This window comes from Metarhizium robertsii (genome assembly GCF_000187425.2).
Source record: "Metarhizium robertsii ARSEF 23 chromosome Unknown MAA_Scf_8, whole genome shotgun sequence".
Taxonomy (NCBI): domain Eukaryota; kingdom Fungi; phylum Ascomycota; class Sordariomycetes; order Hypocreales; family Clavicipitaceae; genus Metarhizium; species Metarhizium robertsii.
Window position 1 is genome coordinate 1,079,216 of NW_011942226.1, and position 16,638 is coordinate 1,095,853.

Here is a 16,638-nt window from a genome sequence, read left to right on the forward strand (position 1 = left end):
TGTTCATCTGGCATGTGATGGGGTTGCCCTTAAGCTTGTCTCAGGGACACAAACGTCGCACTCGTTATATATATATATGGTTCACTGACTTGCATATTGTACGGCTTGTTCAGCCCATGTATGATACCAAGTCTGGTCATGGCTGCAGATAAATAATTCTAATGATGGTAAAATAGTTTACTTTCGTCAGCACTAATACACGAGTTTGGGCCGTTGCTGGGTCAACAATCAATCACCTGAACGGCAGCCGTATGCAACAGAGACTGACCCAATTGGACATGGTATGACTATTAAGCAAGTTCATGCCTTGTCGTATCCTCGTGAGCGTCTATGTTTCTATTTTTTAATGCCCTTTATACTTTGGCTATCTTTTCCAGAAGCTGATCAACGCCACCTTTACTCCAAGCCCAAACCCGATCTTGATCGCACGTTTCCCACGCCCTTTTCATGAGGGCTGCGTATATCGCGGCTGTCTCATCTACATCGCAAGAGGCTCGCTGAGAGTCCAACCAGCTCAGGATACCGAATCTCGTGATCAGAGTTGTACTCCCAGATTCAATACATGTCGCCCTGTATACAAGCTTGAGAAGTCGGGTCCGCAACGCCGAACGCAGATATGGATTGCTCCCTACTGCAAATATCTTCTCGAACCAGCGCTTCTTATGAAATACGCTGAGATCCAGCGGGGTTCTGAGACTGTCTAATAGGTAATTGAACAGCCAAGTGAGCTCCGTATAGTATTTGTCATCTTCCGATGGTGTCCCGTGAAGGATATCATGTACCAAAGGAAGCTTGTCCAACCCCCAGATGGGGCTGCGTGTAAGATAGGAGTTGACTTTGGGATATAGGGGATGGAGAGGATTCTTAAGAACGTCCAAGGCGTGAATAGCAAATGCGATGAATGCTGAAGGAACGGGGCCGATGTCAACTTGTGCTCTCGACGACTCTGCTAGTTCCGACAGAAGTAGCCAGATCTGCGTCTTTTCTTCGTATGATGAGTCCTTGATTTGGGCCGCCATTTTGAGAACCCCAGTCAGCGCCTCTTTTCGCAAGTTGATGTGCTCAGAGGCCAAGAGGCGCACCAGACCTGCTGCCCATCCATCTTCAACCATGTCTTCCACGCCTTTGGATACCCATTTTGTAAGTACTGTAGCATCATCATCTGACAGAAAAGGCACATGAAGCATCTCCTCTAGCGCTGCCTGATTGACAGTGGGCCCTTCGATTTCGCCTTCACCCCCAGAGACTGGTTTACGGGTCGTCCACTGGATTCCGTCGTGTTTCTTTAGCGTCTTGACTTGCTTCGTATTCCCGAGACCAGCAAGATTGGCTGATGTTGTAGAGAAGAGATTCTCTATGTCCTTGTACAAGCGTTCTAGAGGCGCAACATCCTTGCTTGACGCTTGAACAGCGCTGAAGTAGAATGACACAAAAGTAGCAAGTTGGTTAGCAGCTTTTTCGTCCCCAGCGTTCAGCGCATACGGCAATTGGTCCATGATCACAACGTTAAGTAAGGAAATGTTGCCGTCCGTTTCCAAGGTACTTGGCTTCGAAGAGTAGACTTTCACCAGGTCCAAATATTTGATGGGCGAATTGGCGCAACGGCTGACACAATTATCCAGGAAAGACCATACGGTTTCCATTCCAGAAGCCCCCAAAGTTTCTCTCGCACATCGCAAAGCTTGTAATAAATGTTTAAGTGACACAGACTTCGTCACGACTTGGCTTTCCACAGCAACATCCCCCAGGACAGCTTTAAGTTGACTAAGTGGTGCACCCTCCTTATCACCGCACAACAATTGCAAAAGTGCATTGAATGGTGAGCAAGCGTACCCATGACCAAGAGCCTCAAGTTTTGCAAACCATCTCATTCCAGGTGAGTAACTGGCAATCAAGACCAAGTTTTCTAGCTCCATTAAACCTAGAGCTCTGGGCTCGGCTTCGATATTATCTCTGTTGAGACCTGCCAGAACACCCGCAAAAAAGGGAGACACATCAAAGTTAGCGGCCAGGGCAACTCGAGGGATGACTTCATAGTACAACCGCAGCAGGCGGCTTGTCAGGGTTCTGTGAAGAATGTTCTCAGCGGGAATGCCTTTGTAGCAACGAACAATCTCCTTCATGTCTGGTATCCGCTGACAAAACATGTCCACCAGCCGCCGACTTGCCTCCATCCACACTGCGTTCCTTCGCCTTGATTGACCATCAAGCATTTTGAGTGCCGCCGAAAGCTTCTCCAGTGCTGCAACAAGAATTCTTGTCGCAAAGAAAGACGTCAGGTGGGATTTCGGGGACAGGCAACGGATGAGTACTTTCTGATTGATTGGCCTAGGAACAATGTTGTCGAGGAGAACTGGAGTCGGAGGGGGCATAACTGCATATCGTGAAGGATCGCCAAATGATGCAGGAAGTGGGATCATCATAGTATTAAATAAGAATGCTGCGTATCCAATCCATGTCATGGATAATTTGGGCTCGAAAGTGAAAGACTGATTATTGTGGAAATAGTCCGAAATGAGCTCTGGTGCAGCCTGGAAGATAGCAACCAGGAGCTCGCAGTGCTTCAGGTTGGACCAAGGTCGAAGTTTACCAATGAATTCGGAGAGTACGAAGTTGTAAACAGGAATACCTTCTCGAAGCTTTCCTTCCCAAGGGTCGCCATTGGCCTCCTTGTTTTTATTTTTTGCGGAAAGCGCCGAAAATTCGTCGTCGGCTTCTTTCGGGTATAGGCCTTTGTATGGATAGAGTATGCCGCCACTATAGGTCGTACAGGCGTTTGTTAAGAGATGGTGCGCCTTTTCGCAAACAATGTCTTTCTCGTCGGCATTGGCAGTTGTGTGAGAATATGAGTAGAGCGACAGGATACGCATTAAAATTTTTGTGTTGAATGCTTTGAACTTGACCTCGCGCGCGATTCTGTTATCAGACAAGACATGCGCCTGCAAAGATTCCAATATCTCTATCACAAGATATGGAGGGTCATTCTTCATCATATATGTCAAGTGTGACAGTTGATCTCGTTGTGACAGCAACTCTCTTCGGCCTTCTGAGTGCAAGTATTTGAGGCAGCTCAAAAAGAAGCGGACGGCATTGGTTCGAACCGAAGCTTTTCGGACATCTTCCTGCATATCTCCCACATGACCAATTTCCAGATTTCGTCCCAGCGATGTAAAGGTATAGATCCTAGCGCGCACGATTTTCTTTGCATAAGCGCCCCCGTCAAAGCTGACAGCTTCACGCAGAAGCCGTAGAGTGGGGGAAATGATAAACCCTTTGCCTTTTTCAGATCCAAGGTTCCTGGATACACATTTGAGCTGTGCTTCCTGGACTAAAGTCTGACAGATGCCAAGTCCAAATGGCACAAGATGCAGAGATCCGGAGAGCACCTGAAGGACAAGGGCGAGAACAACAGCGACGGAGGACATAACGCCCTCGTTATTCACCTGAATGGAGAACGACCACATCTCCATGATATCGTGGAGGTGGACGGCTTCCTCGCTGGTGTCTCGCGGTTTGACGCCCTCCAGATAGTCTTGCAAGATGGCCAGGTTTTGTTTTCGGTTGTCATCGCTAGAAATAATGTCATCGAGAAATTTCTTGAATGATTGCAGTCCTATTTACGTCGAGAGAATCAGTAAAATAGCAGGAAAAAGCCCGCGCCCCAGAAGTTGGAGAGGTACACACCATGACGGGCCTTGCGCATGTCCTGGTCAAAGGTCAAGAGCTGCCGGAGCTGTTCGCTTGACGTGACTTGCTCACCAGTTGGAATATCCTGAGTGAGCTTCTGGCGCTTGCGGAAAGCCGCAGCACCGTCCGTGTCGTGAGTCGATCGCTTGACCATTGCGACGAAATCAATTGACGGGCTCGCCGTCCGAATGGATGCGACGCTGGAGGTCCAAGTAAGGCGCCTACATCAGCGTCGCTATTCTCGAGAATTTGGAGTTCTGCCAGTCGTCACCGCCGCCCCGCCAGACGAGATGGGTTAGCTTGTTGCATTGCAGCCCAAGCCGCTTCCCAGTACGGAGTAACATTTGAAAGTTGCGATTCTCCATATGTACAAGAAAGACTGCTTCGTTTGATTGCGGCCAATGAGCAGTTTAGACTAGACAAAAAAGACAACAAGGCCATAGTCACCCTTCCAAGCAAACATGCAGTCCCAAGGTTCCTTATCCAGTCACCATTTGTTCAATGCTTCTTGGAGAACATACCACCAGTTAACGGCTGATCAATCAGTAGCTTCTCTCGCCGAGGCGGCAAGAACTAGCTGAGTAAATGCTGGGCGGCAGGCACTGCCAAGTTTGCCCACATTTTCACTCCTCCAAAAACTATCGTCGATGTACCTTGTGACTAGTCACAGTGCTGTTCGAAATGACAACAATCTGCGCATGGCATGGAACTGCCTAGTTACCTGCCTCCACACCCACTACTCAACGAATGTACAATAGCCGCTTGCTATATATATTCGGCCTACCCTCCACGGGCTGTGCAAAACACCTTCAATGGACAGAGGAGGCCCGAAGATGTGAGACAAGCATGAGGCTTTGCCCTTCACCACCACCTTCGCAGACCACCATAGGCCATCAAGGACGGACAGCATGAGCCTGTTGGTGGGCCTCACCAGCATGAGTCCTGACTCAAACACGCCACTGATGCGATGCAAAGCTCCAGCCTGCCAATTCACCGTGACGACTTTGGCCATGTGCCGTTTAATACTTCCAACGCCCATTTCTGCTTTCGTTACAACCGGAACCCACCTAGTACGAGGTGGTGATGGATATTAGTCTTCAGCAATGCTTGACCGTGCGTGGATCCCGTGTACAAATTCCGTACACATACATACTAGTACATGCCTAGGCAGTTACTTAATGGATTATTCTTAGCAACCAACGAACTCGTACATTGGCAGACATGAACACCTCCCTTACAGACGCGGCGCCACTCGACAAAGATCGGCTGGGCCGTCTGGGCCAAGTGCAAGACTACTCAAAGTCCAAATCTCCGACATGTATCAAAACCGGAAAGGACAGGGGCTTTGTTTACAGCGGAACGACAAAGCAGGCTCATATTTCTAATAGCTTTTGTCCACCGCTACACCATCACGTCGCCAAGTGGGAGGTTCCTAGGTGAGTGGCGTGGGCAGGACGTAATTCCAATCGAAACACAGCTCTTCGTGGCGGACATGAACACCGGGGGCCCTTGGCCAATGTCTGCAGACCACGAGACCCTCGCGGGAGCAGCCCGTGGCAATGCGCCCACAGGCTTGTGATAACGGCGCAGCCATCAAAGGCAGATGCAAGTCATCGACTCGCTGTGCTCAACCGGCCGTCTGACGCTCTTTGTGGGTCTTTGAATCTCAGAGGGTGGTGCCAACCACCCGGACCGTTGTTCTAAGCGCTGACTGGATGGCCTTCATTCAAGCACGGCCTATCAAGTTGCGGCATCATGCACCGTCACGGATGAACTGCCATACCCAGCTGTTGTTGATGGAACAAGGAGAGTTTTTTTTGTTTGTATTTTGGGCCACAATGCCTCGGGGCCCCGGCGTTGGGTCAAATGAGGCTCTCCTACGTTAATCGAAGGTCGCGGTGCCTGTCTGAAAAAGACGGCTTAGCCGTTTCCTGGCAGGTCGTCGTCGTCTTCTCGACTGTAGTTGTTCTGTTTCTGTTCACGTCTTCGAGCATCCAACTCGCTGGTCGGTTGTCACTTGCCCTCTTGCTTTTCTTATTCTCTTTGTTCACTCTCTTCGCTTTTTCGCAATCCACGATATGCAAGGGCCGAGACAGCACCATTTATTTTACCTGTAGCATGAAAATATCGACTTGTACTCCTAGTGAGGACACAGTATCGTGGTTCTCAGCTATTATTATGACTTGCTGGTCTCCCTTTACATCTTGCTTCGAGCGAGAGCCATACTATAGTAAGTAAGCACCTCGCTTCTGGCCTACCTATTTGTTAGTCTCGATACATACCTACTTCAAATCCAAATCATGGTGTAATTGGGATTCTGACAGGTGCTAATCTTCTTAGGTAGTGAGAAACGTCCTTCAATGATCGTTCACAATCAACCTTCGTTTCAACCACGTCCAGTGGCTGTGACTGAGGCGGGATATCCGGATGCTGTGTGGAAGCAAGGACCTCCAAGGAAAAGCTTTGGATCAAGCAGGACAAGCTTCACTGGAAGGAATCGATTTTGGTCAGAGGGGTCGCCGCGCAGGCCACTCATTTCTGCACCTTCTGATTTTCGACATTTACAATCAGGTTCATTTCAATTCCCCCCTGATGTATCCCCATCCAATTGTCAGCCAAGTCCCCGACAATATCAATGCCATGAGGATGAATTTGCGGAGCATGAGAGCTGCTTTCGTCCACTCGAACTGAGCATATACTCGACGGATCGCCATATATCACCTCTTCTGCCACATTTTGAGGTTCCCAGAATTACAACACCTCCACCTCCACCAGCATACTGTGCAGAACGTTCCGAAGACTGTCACCAGTTGTCTCTTCAACGTAGTCACACCTCTATATCGTTTCACGTTCCTCGAAGACATCATGTTGACGCCTCTCCGTCCGTCACTGAAGAAGAACTTCCTCCGCAAATTCCTGCCAAGTCTAGATATCGAGTCCGAGCTTATACCGGTCCTGAGGTAGAAGCTATCAAGGAGCGTGTAGCAAGTGCCTTGATTGAGGTCGATATCCTGCAAAAACAAATCGACAACGTCATCGAAAGACAAAGCATCTACGTCAACAGTCGTCCTTCAACCGCGCATTCGATAGCCCGCGTACATGGTATGCCCTTCACCTTTTCATGTAGACATGCCTCTGGTTTCTTGGGCTGTCCAAAGTCGAAGCCTTTATATTAACTAGCTGTAGACCTAGAACCCATGCCCTCTATTCCGGCTCTGCCGCCCGCAGCTCCGTCATTTGCTGAGCGCCTGAATGCTGATGTGGAGCGACCTCAAACTGCACCAATTAAGACGTCAGTCAACGCAACGCTGAGTCACAGGAAGACGGCGCCTGAGGACAATTTTAGGGCTACCATGAAGCAGAACCAAGCAATGTGTGAGAGCCAAATTCTGCCGCCGCCACTACCACTTGTCCTTCGACCGCCATTGCGGAAAAAGAAATCCTTTTCACGTGTGTCCACCTGGCTGTTCCCTGGTCAGGATCAGGGCAAAACCGTAGGCTTTGATGCCGTCACGAACAAGCCGGGGCCGGTTAAGAACAAAGGAGGATTTTATCAAATTGTTTCTTCCAAAGGCACAGTAGGGCAACTAAGCTGCGAGTCGATTGATAGTATATCAACATGGCAAACCGGGGATGAACAGCACACGACTCCATCAATATCCTCGCGCGAAAGCACGCCGGCGTCAAAGCACGAGGAACACCATGAAATAGAACGGAGAGCAACCTTTGGCAAAAGCGATGCCAGAATTGGACAGCCGCCGGTTGGCGTCGTTGCAAGGTGACGGAGAGCCTCACGTTTTCACTTTGCAGAGAATACCCTGGAGAGAGGAGGGACTTGTATTCAATGAATAACCTTTTTGCATGCGCTTGGCGTTAGTATGGATCGACATGGGGATGCAGGACGCGAACTGATGTTTTAGAAAAATAATGAAACGCGTTGCGACGGGGTTGAACGGCTCGAAAGAATGAGGCATAAGGAGCCTGAGACTCGGTGGAAGCTGCAGGCAAAGGACGAAGAGGTGCCGGGCATTGGCATTGGCACGGAATGAACAAAAGGAGAGGTTTGAAACGATGAATGCATGAAACAAGTTATGACTGCGTGCAAGACCCTTTGATTGCATAGGCATTGTAAGGAGCATTGTATGTTGAGAGGGTCGAATTGAAACAAAGCGTGCGAGCTACATTGACGATTGTTTCGCGTTGGAAAAACGGCCCCATGGAGAATAAAGAATGGCTGACTTATTGGGCACAACGGGGGCGCGCTTCGTGATGAAGGGTGGACAGTCAGGTGCTAAGGTGTCTAGGTAGATGAATAGATTTCACAAATTTCAGTCGAGGTGGTCAATACATGTACTAAAGCAACGCAACAATGGGCGGAGTATCTGAAGATGAGTTTTGAAACCTTTGAAGCTTTGGGAGAGGGGACCGTGAGTTTGCAAGCTACGGGGTGCAGGTCAAGCGCGAGGGCAACCGTCGACATTTGAGAGACCAGGGGCCGACGCTGCCCGTGGTTGGTGGCGTCAACGGTACATGACCACCAGGAGACCAAATTGATGCAAGCACCAGGCTGGTTGGTGCCGTTGGTTCCTTCTGCCCAGGGAGCACCTGAACCCCCTATGCACGGCTGGAGCAGCCTCGCAGCGATGACGGGGTAAACGAGGCTCCTGAATCGTCAGACTTCAATGTTGCATGTGGTCTGGTCTCGGATGCTGGTATTTATACGTCGGGCTCAGCCACTGGTTCTCTTTTCCCTCTCGGCCACAGCTTCACACTGCTTGTCTGGGCTCCAATCTGCGGCCTGCCGTGTTGAACAACCGCTTTTGATGGCGGCCAAGGCGGCATTTATCCCAACATACTCGGATCGGCGTATCGACACGACGTACTCGGTACATTGAACGCTGCGCAATACTCAATACTACCCTTCGTGCAGATATTAATCTCCGCACTAGACCAACCTGGTGACCGAGACACAATGGGTGTAATATCAGATACCGTGGCCTCGCTGAAGACGCTCGCCGGGCCAAACCACAAATATAGGCCCATTCCGGTGCCCGTGACGGGACGAAATCATGCACAGCAAGTCTTTGACGAGCGGCCTCCTCGCTCAAGGTTTTTTAAATTATCAATGAGCGTCATGTTGCTCGCCGTCTTTGTTTTTCTGGGCTTTGCCTTCGCGTAAGTGTCACATCGCCACGCAGCATCCCACTCCGCAATGTTGCTCAACAAGGGACTCCTTATAGGCGAGATCGATCAGACTCCAAGTCATGCGTTAACAACGGCTCCTGCACCCACGATTTTCGCAAGCACTGGGGCCAGTACTCGCCGTACTTCTCAGCACACAAGGGATCTATTAAGCCTGACATCCCGTCGGGATGCGAGGTCACCTTTGCTTCAATCTTGTCTCGACATGGGTCCCGCAACCCGACGGCCGGCAAGTCCAAGGCCTACAAGGACCTGGTTGAGCGGATCCAAAAAGACGTCAAGGACTATGGGAAGGGCTTCGAGTTTCTCAAAGATTACAAGTATACTCTAGGTTCTGACGACCTCACCCCCTTGGGCGAGCAGGAAATGGTCAAGTCTGGAAAAAAGTTCTTCAAGCGCTATCAGAAGTTAGCGGAGGATTCGACCCATCCCTTTGTTCGAGCCTCGGGCTCTGAAAGAGTCGTCATGTCAGCGCAAGATTTTGTTCATGGCTTCTACAAAGCCAAGGGCAAGAATGGCAGTAAATACCTGGAGGATATTCTCGTCATTCCAGAGGATAACGGGTCAAACAATACCTTAGATCATGGAACCTGTGGTGCGTTTGAAACTGGACCTAACGCGGAGCTTGCGCACGACAAACAAGCCCCCTGGAAGAATATCTGGGCCACTCCCATAATGGAACGTCTTAACGCGAAGCTTCCTGGCGCCCAGATTACGCTCGAGGAAACGGTTTACTTTATGGATCTTTGCCCCTTCAACACTGTTGCCTCGGAAAAATCGACAGTTTCCGACTTTTGTCGCTTGTTTTCCAAGGAGGAGTGGCGTGGATATGAGTATTACGAATCGTTGGAGAAGTGGTATGGCTACGGACCAGCAAATCCGCTGGGACCGACGCAGGGAGTAGGATATGTTAATGAACTGATTGCTCGACTTTCCCACTCTCCAGTCCAAGACCACACATCAACAAATGAAACACTCGACTCCAACCCGTCGACCTTCCCTCTCAACCGGCTACTATATGCCGACTTCAGTCACGACAACACAATGATGACAGTCTACGCCGCACTCGGGATATATACCAACGCTACTGAAATTCCCACCGATCGCAGGGTGTCCCCCAAGACAGCCGACGGATACTCTGCTTCACAAGCCGTGCCGTTCGGAGCACGCATGTATGTCGAAAAGATGCACTGCGGCGGAGACGACTACGAGATGGTCCGAGTTCTCGTCAATGATAGAGTAATGCCTCTCAAGGGCTGCAAGGCAGACAAGCTCGGGCGCTGTGAAGTTGGCGACTTCCTCAAGGGGTTGGACTTTGCCAAGAAAGGTGGTCTCTGGGACCAGTGCTGAACCGAGGAAGAGCATACCGGCGGACAGGTTATACCATGAGATGCATTGATTTAGCGACTTGAGCTTGTTTTATTTTCCCCTGTAGTACGTCTAGACTTTAGCTATTTGGTACATGCATGTAATTGGCGACTTTGGGGTTGGCCCTACCTGCGCCTCACAGAGTGCAAGTGAGAAGTAAACAAATAAACAAACATATGTTGGGTATAGGTTAAGGTCCCTGCTAGGTATGTACGTATACTCTCCGTAAATCTGTAAACAACCATGAATGAGCTTGACAATGCTCGACGGTGCCTGCAACTCTGTATCATGACACGAATCTTGAAACTATGAGACCCACATGGGTCCGATTGATGTCAATTGATCAAAGTCGAGCGCCAAGTCTCGGTGTGTGAACAGCGTCTGTGTGTCACTGGAGACACGCTAAGCCCTGGCTGCTAAGCCATCAATTGACGACCAGACATCGTCTCACCACCTGCACCTGGGCAATCAACCAGTACCAGACCTATTTGACTACTCCGTACGTCCATGTCAATACCAGCCAGGCGGCTCAAGTGGGCAGTTCCTTGTCGGCTCCGTGGCCGTCAACTGGACATGCTGACAACCGAAAACCAGCAGCTGCCAAGTTACATTGTGCCCAATCTAGCCCCAAGCTCGATTCCCGGAATCTGGGTGCCTGCGCCGTGCATTCGTCATCCGTCATCCCACAACATCTGGGCTCGCGACCACCTTTGACGTCTCTGCGCGGTCCGGTGCACGGCAACCTCTGTCGCGCGTTGCTCTGGCACCTCCATTTGCTTCGATTTGGGCTCCTACCTGGTAGCGTCTGGTAGTAGTACCACTGCAAACAACACCACTGAGACTGTGTCTCTCCATCCCACCCACAATGGTGTCCACGGCTGGGGCCATCGTCATTACCATCATCGTGCTGCTCACGGCGGCCGTCGGCGGCTGGGTCGTCTTTGCTCGAATGCGCGCGCGCAGGCTAGGCGTATGTACTGCCACCCGCGTCTTCTGTCTGTCAACGCTAACTGTCGACTCTCTGTTTGCTTCTGTGCACAGTTACCGCCGCCTACGCTATCGTCGTATTTGCCGTGGAAACGAAACGAAACCCCCTACGGCCCCCCGCAGCCAGCTCCCGGCGGCGTCGTTGGCTGGTTCAACGATCAGGTTCGCAAGGTCAAGAACAGAAACAATCGTTCCGCGACCGGTGCATACGAGCGGCCTCTTCAGGGCGGGAGTGGCGGGCGTCGAGGCTTTGGCCCTCTCGATCCCGACGAGGCCTGGGATGCGCGTGTAGGCAATGAAGCCGACGGCTACGGATACTACGAAGAACAGGAGCTCGGTCGGCATAGCAACACCGAGTATCCTGGCGGCGGCAGCTACAGCATGAACTTGGCCACGAACCCGCGTGCAGACTACGACGACGAGGAGCGCGGTCGCAAACCGGGCCGTCCTGGCGTCTCCCAGAACAAGAATCCATTCGATGATGATGCCGTCTCAAGTTTGCGTGGTGTCAGTCCCCGACCTATCGATACGGCTGCGGCGCATGCTCATAGATCAAGACCAAGTCAACCGGAGAGTGATGGAAGCAGCCCTACTGAGAGAAGGTCGGCCTTTAGGGAGAATGTATAAAATGGAAAAAACCACTTGTGTTGAACGGGGGTGATGTGATGATGGTGGCCGAGATTGGGATGGTTCGGACAAAGAACAGGAGACGGGAGATGGGATCATGGTGGTTATTTACCGTGTAGGGGAAAACATGCGCATTTACCGGAAGAGTTCACAGTTGATATGTTTTAAAGCTGCAAGATGAACAAGGCCGAGGTATCAGGGCATCGGCTCGCTGTTCTTCTTTTTTTTTTTTGCCCTCTTTGTTGCTTTGCTGCAAGCTGTACGGTATAGCTCAGGGCGCTTAACATGGTCGGAGTTCGTTTGGCTATAGTTGCGACGATGGCGCGCTCTCTCTCTTGATATACACAGTCAAGGATTGACTTTACTACAAGGTTCGCTTGACTGGCGTTCCAACCTGAATTCCGAGCATGTCGGTGTGCATGAATCCTGTCTAATACATACCAAGGTACCTGGCCGTGTCCAATACAAGCATCAGGTCGCCAGGAGGTACCTACCAAGGGTCCAGTCCCCCACTCTAATACTAGTAGTATCCCCAAAATAACCCAACGTCACTTCGTCATGCCGACATGGAGCCAATGCCCCTCCACCCCACGTCGAGGAGCGTCCAAAGAGAAACACCACAGCCGTCACCTTGTTCTTTGCTTTGCAAGAGCATCAGCCCTCAGACGTAGGGATTTCCAACAGCCCAACTGGGGTCGCAGCAACCATGGCAGATCTCGACCTTCAAGCTGTCCACGATGAGATGGTGGCCATTGCCTACGAAGCCGGCCGCATGATTCTCAGTGCCAACCCGGCTGACCTCGACACTGGTACCAAGCTGAACTGTATGTCTGGGAGAAAGGAGGCCTAGGCTCTCAGGTTTCAAGAACCACATCGCCGAGCGCTGTTGTAATATTTGGAACTAAAATAGCTAACTGTAGACTTCTTTGGTCAGCCGTCGACATTGTCACCGAGGCCGACCAGGCTGTCGAGAAGATGGTGTCCAGTAGACTCGCTGCGTCATTCCCATCCGTATCCTTCATGGGCGAGGAGACGTACAAGCCTGGCATGAGACTTGGACCGGAGCCTACATTTGTCGTTGACCCTATCGACGGTGAGTTCGATCCGCCGTAGTCACTGCGCTCCTCCTTTCAAGCCTACTACGAATGCTTAATACTCGATGCTCACAGGCACCACCAATTTTGTCCACTCCTTCCCAAACGCATGCATCTCCCTCGGCCTAGCCGTCCAACGCTCTCCTGCAGTAGGTGTCATCTACAACCCGTGGCAGGACCTCCTATTCACGGCCATCAAAGGCAAAGGCGCCTACATGACCCGGAACAAGGGCACGACTCCTCAAAAGCTGCCCCTGGCCAAATCTCCCCGCCCTCTCCAAGGCCTGGGGACATCCCTGATCGCAGTCGAATGGGGCTCTGACCGAGAGGGATCCAACTTTGAGCTCAAGACGGACGTCTTCAAGAAACTGGCCGCTAGTAGGGAATCGGGCGGCTCCATGGTGCATTCGCTTCGATCTCTGGGATCGGCCGCTCTCAACATTGCTGCCGTGGCTGCTGGCCAGATGGACGCCTACTGGGAAGGTGGATGCTGGGCCTGGGATGTCTGCGCCGGCTGGTGCCTTCTCGCTGAAGCTGGGGGGAGGATGGTTAGCGGAAATCCAGGCAACTGGGATCCCGAGCTGGAGTCGAGGGTGTATCTGGCCGTGAGAGGCGCGCCGACGGGCCAAAAGGACCTGGTGGAGGAGTTTTGGAAGGTGATTGGCGACAGAAAGATGGGATACTCTGTTTAATTGTATGACCGTGATGTTGGAAAACTATTTACTCTTACAATTCATAGAATCAGACACAAAAATACAGCATAGACTCTTGGATGAACAGATATGAATCATGAGTTTTACTGGGTTCTTGTTTACACTGAGGAGCAATATCGAATCAGAGATTTTATTTTAAACTTGAGGTATATTGAAACTTCGTCTACGTATGCCCACGAATTTCTTGATGAATTGTGTGGCGTGGCTTGAGTAGGATGCATAAAAATATTCTATCCTATTCCATTCTCTGAAATAATGATGCAAAATTGAACCCTTTCCCCATTTCCAAGAAACCGTTGTCTAAAGCGCCCCCTTCGTTTTCCACCTCGTTCCCCTGCTCGCTCGCCTCAGCAGCCTTCCCACAATCCACCATCACGGCCCAGCACTAAACTTGCTCCTCGCTCTCAACGCAGCACCATACTTCCAGAGCAAAAACGGCGCCGGCCACCCAATAACAATGGAGATGATGGCTAGCACGGTGCCGCCCATTCCATACCCTAGATTCCTATACATTGTCGGGGCGAACAGCGGGAACCCGAAGCCAGCCAGGCTGCGAAGCACGGTGATGGCGCCCACGGCACTGGCGGCGTACCGCGTGTACGAATCGACAATGTATCCCTGCACGCACTGAAATCCGATAATGGAGCCGAAGCCAAACACGGCCGCGCCGACGTTGGGCCCGATCCAGTGCGTGGGCACCTCGGCCGTCCACGCGTAGATGAAGATGCCGATGGGGACGAGCAGCGCGCCCGGAATCATCATGGGTACGCGGAACTCTGGCCGCCCTGGTCCTCCGTCGGGCACATAGCGACGCTTGAGGGCTGCGTAGACGCGGTCCTGCAACGGGGCGCAGACCTGGGTCCCCAGGAAGAAGCCGACGCCGATGGAGATGTAGTTGAGGCCGATGATGCCTGGGGTCTCGCCGTACTTGGTCGCGAACAGGGTCGGGAAGGTCGAGAAGATCAGGTATATCATGCCGTACAGGAACATGAGGTACAGCGAGAGGACTTGGACAATGGGCTGGGTGGCCAGCAGCTTGAAGGGTCGAGTAAAGGCATTCGTCAGGGTTTGGAGCAAGGTCCGGTCTGGACGGTCAAACTCGGTGTGCAGCTTCGTGTTGCCAGTCTCCTTGATGAGACGCAGCTTCTTGCGGTGCAGCAGCACGGGCGCATACGTCTCCTGGAGGAAGAACAGGCCGAAGACCTGGATGATGCCGCAGGCAATCGTCGTGCTGTAAAACACCCAGCGCCACGTCGTGCGCTCTGCAATCCATCCGCCCGCCACAGGGCCAACGGCCGGCCCGAGAAGCGGCATGAGGGAATAGATGCTGATGGCTCGGCCTCTCTCCTCGGCCGTGAACAAGTCGCTCAGGACGCCGCCGCCGATCGCCAGCGGTGCTGAGCCGCCTATGCCGCCGAGGAATCGAAAGGCAATCATCTGTCCTTCTGTCTTGGCAAGGCCGCAGCCCAGGTTGAACAGGAGAAAGACAATGTTGGAGCTCTGTATGACGATGACCCGCCCGTACAGCTCGGAGAGAGGACCCCAGCCCAGGGGACCGAGTGCGTATGCCGCAACGAAGATGGACAGGACCAACGCCCGCTCCAGCTGGCTCTCAATGTTGAGTTCCTTGCCAATGGCTTCGAGGTCGGGAGCTACCATTGACGAGGCAACGGGCGATATGAGCGTGAAGAAGGACACTGTTTGGAGTTCAGCACGAGAGACATGGGCGGTGTTGAATCGTGGACTTTTTTGCAACTCACCGCATATGACAGCCGCCCACTTCCTCCTATGCGGCCACATCTTTGGATTTTGCGCATCATTTGGCCCATCCCACGACACCAAGTTGGGGTCTTTGGGCTCGTCATTCTCCTCAGCACGGGCATTGTCAACGTCCTCAATGCTCCCACGCTCCAAATCCCGCTGGTTCTGGATCCCGTCCCTCACTTCTGAAACCACTGTCGTGAGCGAACGCCCTGATCTCGCCGACCCAACCCTTGATAATGAACGTCTCTCGCGCTCAGTTTCGTGGTCCGACGAACCATCTTCCGACTCCGTCAAGACAGCAGGCCGTTCGTGCTTTTCATCGTCAAACATGTCTGGAGTGTCCGGAGAGCTGTCCCCCGTGGCCGAAGAAGCTGGGTTTCCTGGCTGTGATGGCAATTCTTTGGTGTTTTCTTGCGTCATGGATCCATGGGTTTCTATTTGACGACACTCACGACGCTCCAACATGGCCAGCTACGTTCTGCAGCAAACATGTAATCTTCTCCGCCCCGCCACCAAGTATACACCAATATACTATTATATATAATAGTATAGAGGGGCACGGCGCTTTTCTTGGTCAAATAGGCCCCGGATTGCCACTGCTCTGCACGATGACACTCAGCTGTCTGTGTATCCCAGCATGTAGGAGAGGCTATTCGGGACAACAAAGATCAAAAAAAGTCGAATCCATCTGGACTCGAGAACAGGGCGGAAAAGAGTCAAGTTCACCCACCCCTCGAGGAAACTGCCCAACAAACAGCACCGTCTCGCGTCGTAGCAAGGGGCCGGCGTAACAAATTCCTGCAACGTGACTATTTTCCTTCCTCGGGACGTCTACCCTTGGATCGCGCCCAACTTCGGCATGGGTGCCGAAGCGGCGCCGCTTCCAAGCGCCCCTGTGGCGGACCATACCTCTCCGACCGAAGCAAAGGCATCCCGCAGGAGAAAAAACCAGTCCCTCTACCCCAGTCCATGGAAAAAGATCGCCGAGAGGAGGAAGAAAAGTCCAAGTTTGCATATCCACTTTTGCATCCGGCCGAGTTTGGCGGGGCGTATGGAGCCGGGCTTGGCTCGACCTGGCCAAGTCTAGACACATTGGCCCAGTGTTTGCGACGGAAAGTCCGTGGGGAGATGTTCCATGTCTGCACGGGGCGATTACGGACTGGCAACGGCTTTCGGGGGAATGTTATGCACAGAGC

At 52.0% G+C, this 16,638-nt stretch overlaps 6 protein-coding genes across 6 annotated transcripts; 4 read left to right on the forward strand and 2 right to left on the reverse strand.

Annotated features, from left to right (window-relative positions):
• Positions 1–353: 353 nt before the first annotated feature.
• Positions 354–3,841, reverse strand: MAA_01113 (ribosome biogenesis protein Urb1; the record flags this gene model as incomplete). Its single annotated transcript, XM_007819111.1, has 2 exons — positions 354–3,613; positions 3,685–3,841. 2 exons carry the CDS (start codon positions 3,839–3,841, stop codon positions 354–356), a joined length of 3,417 nt encoding a protein of 1,138 aa, XP_007817302.1.
• A 1,067-nt stretch (positions 3,842–4,908) lies between these two features.
• Positions 4,909–7,469, forward strand: MAA_01114 (acid phosphatase-like protein; the record flags this gene model as incomplete). The annotated part of the gene is made up of 4 exons (XM_007819112.1): positions 4,909–5,123; positions 5,832–5,917; positions 6,028–6,789; positions 6,874–7,469. 4 exons carry the CDS (start codon positions 4,909–4,911, stop codon positions 7,467–7,469), a joined length of 1,659 nt encoding a protein of 552 aa, XP_007817303.1.
• A 1,190-nt stretch (positions 7,470–8,659) lies between these two features.
• MAA_01115 (Histidine acid phosphatase, eukaryotic) lies at positions 8,660–10,239 on the forward strand (the record flags this gene model as incomplete). The annotated part of the gene is made up of 2 exons (XM_007819113.1): positions 8,660–8,862; positions 8,928–10,239. 2 exons carry the CDS (start codon positions 8,660–8,662, stop codon positions 10,237–10,239), a joined length of 1,515 nt encoding a protein of 504 aa, XP_007817304.1.
• An 883-nt stretch (positions 10,240–11,122) lies between these two features.
• Positions 11,123–11,871, forward strand: MAA_01116 (acid phosphatase-like protein; the record flags this gene model as incomplete). The annotated part of the gene is made up of 2 exons (XM_007819114.1): positions 11,123–11,227; positions 11,299–11,871. The coding sequence occupies 2 exons, from the start codon at positions 11,123–11,125 to the stop codon at positions 11,869–11,871; spliced, it is 678 nt and encodes a 225-aa protein (XP_007817305.1).
• A 706-nt stretch (positions 11,872–12,577) lies between these two features.
• Positions 12,578–13,657, forward strand: MAA_01117 (Inositol monophosphatase, metal-binding site; the record flags this gene model as incomplete). Its single annotated transcript, XM_007819115.1, has 3 exons — positions 12,578–12,695; positions 12,806–12,964; positions 13,041–13,657. The coding sequence occupies 3 exons, from the start codon at positions 12,578–12,580 to the stop codon at positions 13,655–13,657; spliced, it is 894 nt and encodes a 297-aa protein (XP_007817306.1).
• Positions 13,658–14,050: 393 nt separating this feature from the next.
• Positions 14,051–15,862, reverse strand: MAA_01118 (MFS multidrug transporter; the record flags this gene model as incomplete). Its single annotated transcript, XM_007819116.2, has 2 exons — positions 14,051–15,375; positions 15,439–15,862. The coding sequence occupies 2 exons, from the start codon at positions 15,860–15,862 to the stop codon at positions 14,051–14,053; spliced, it is 1,749 nt and encodes a 582-aa protein (XP_007817307.2).
• Between the last annotated feature and the right edge of the window lie 776 nt (positions 15,863–16,638).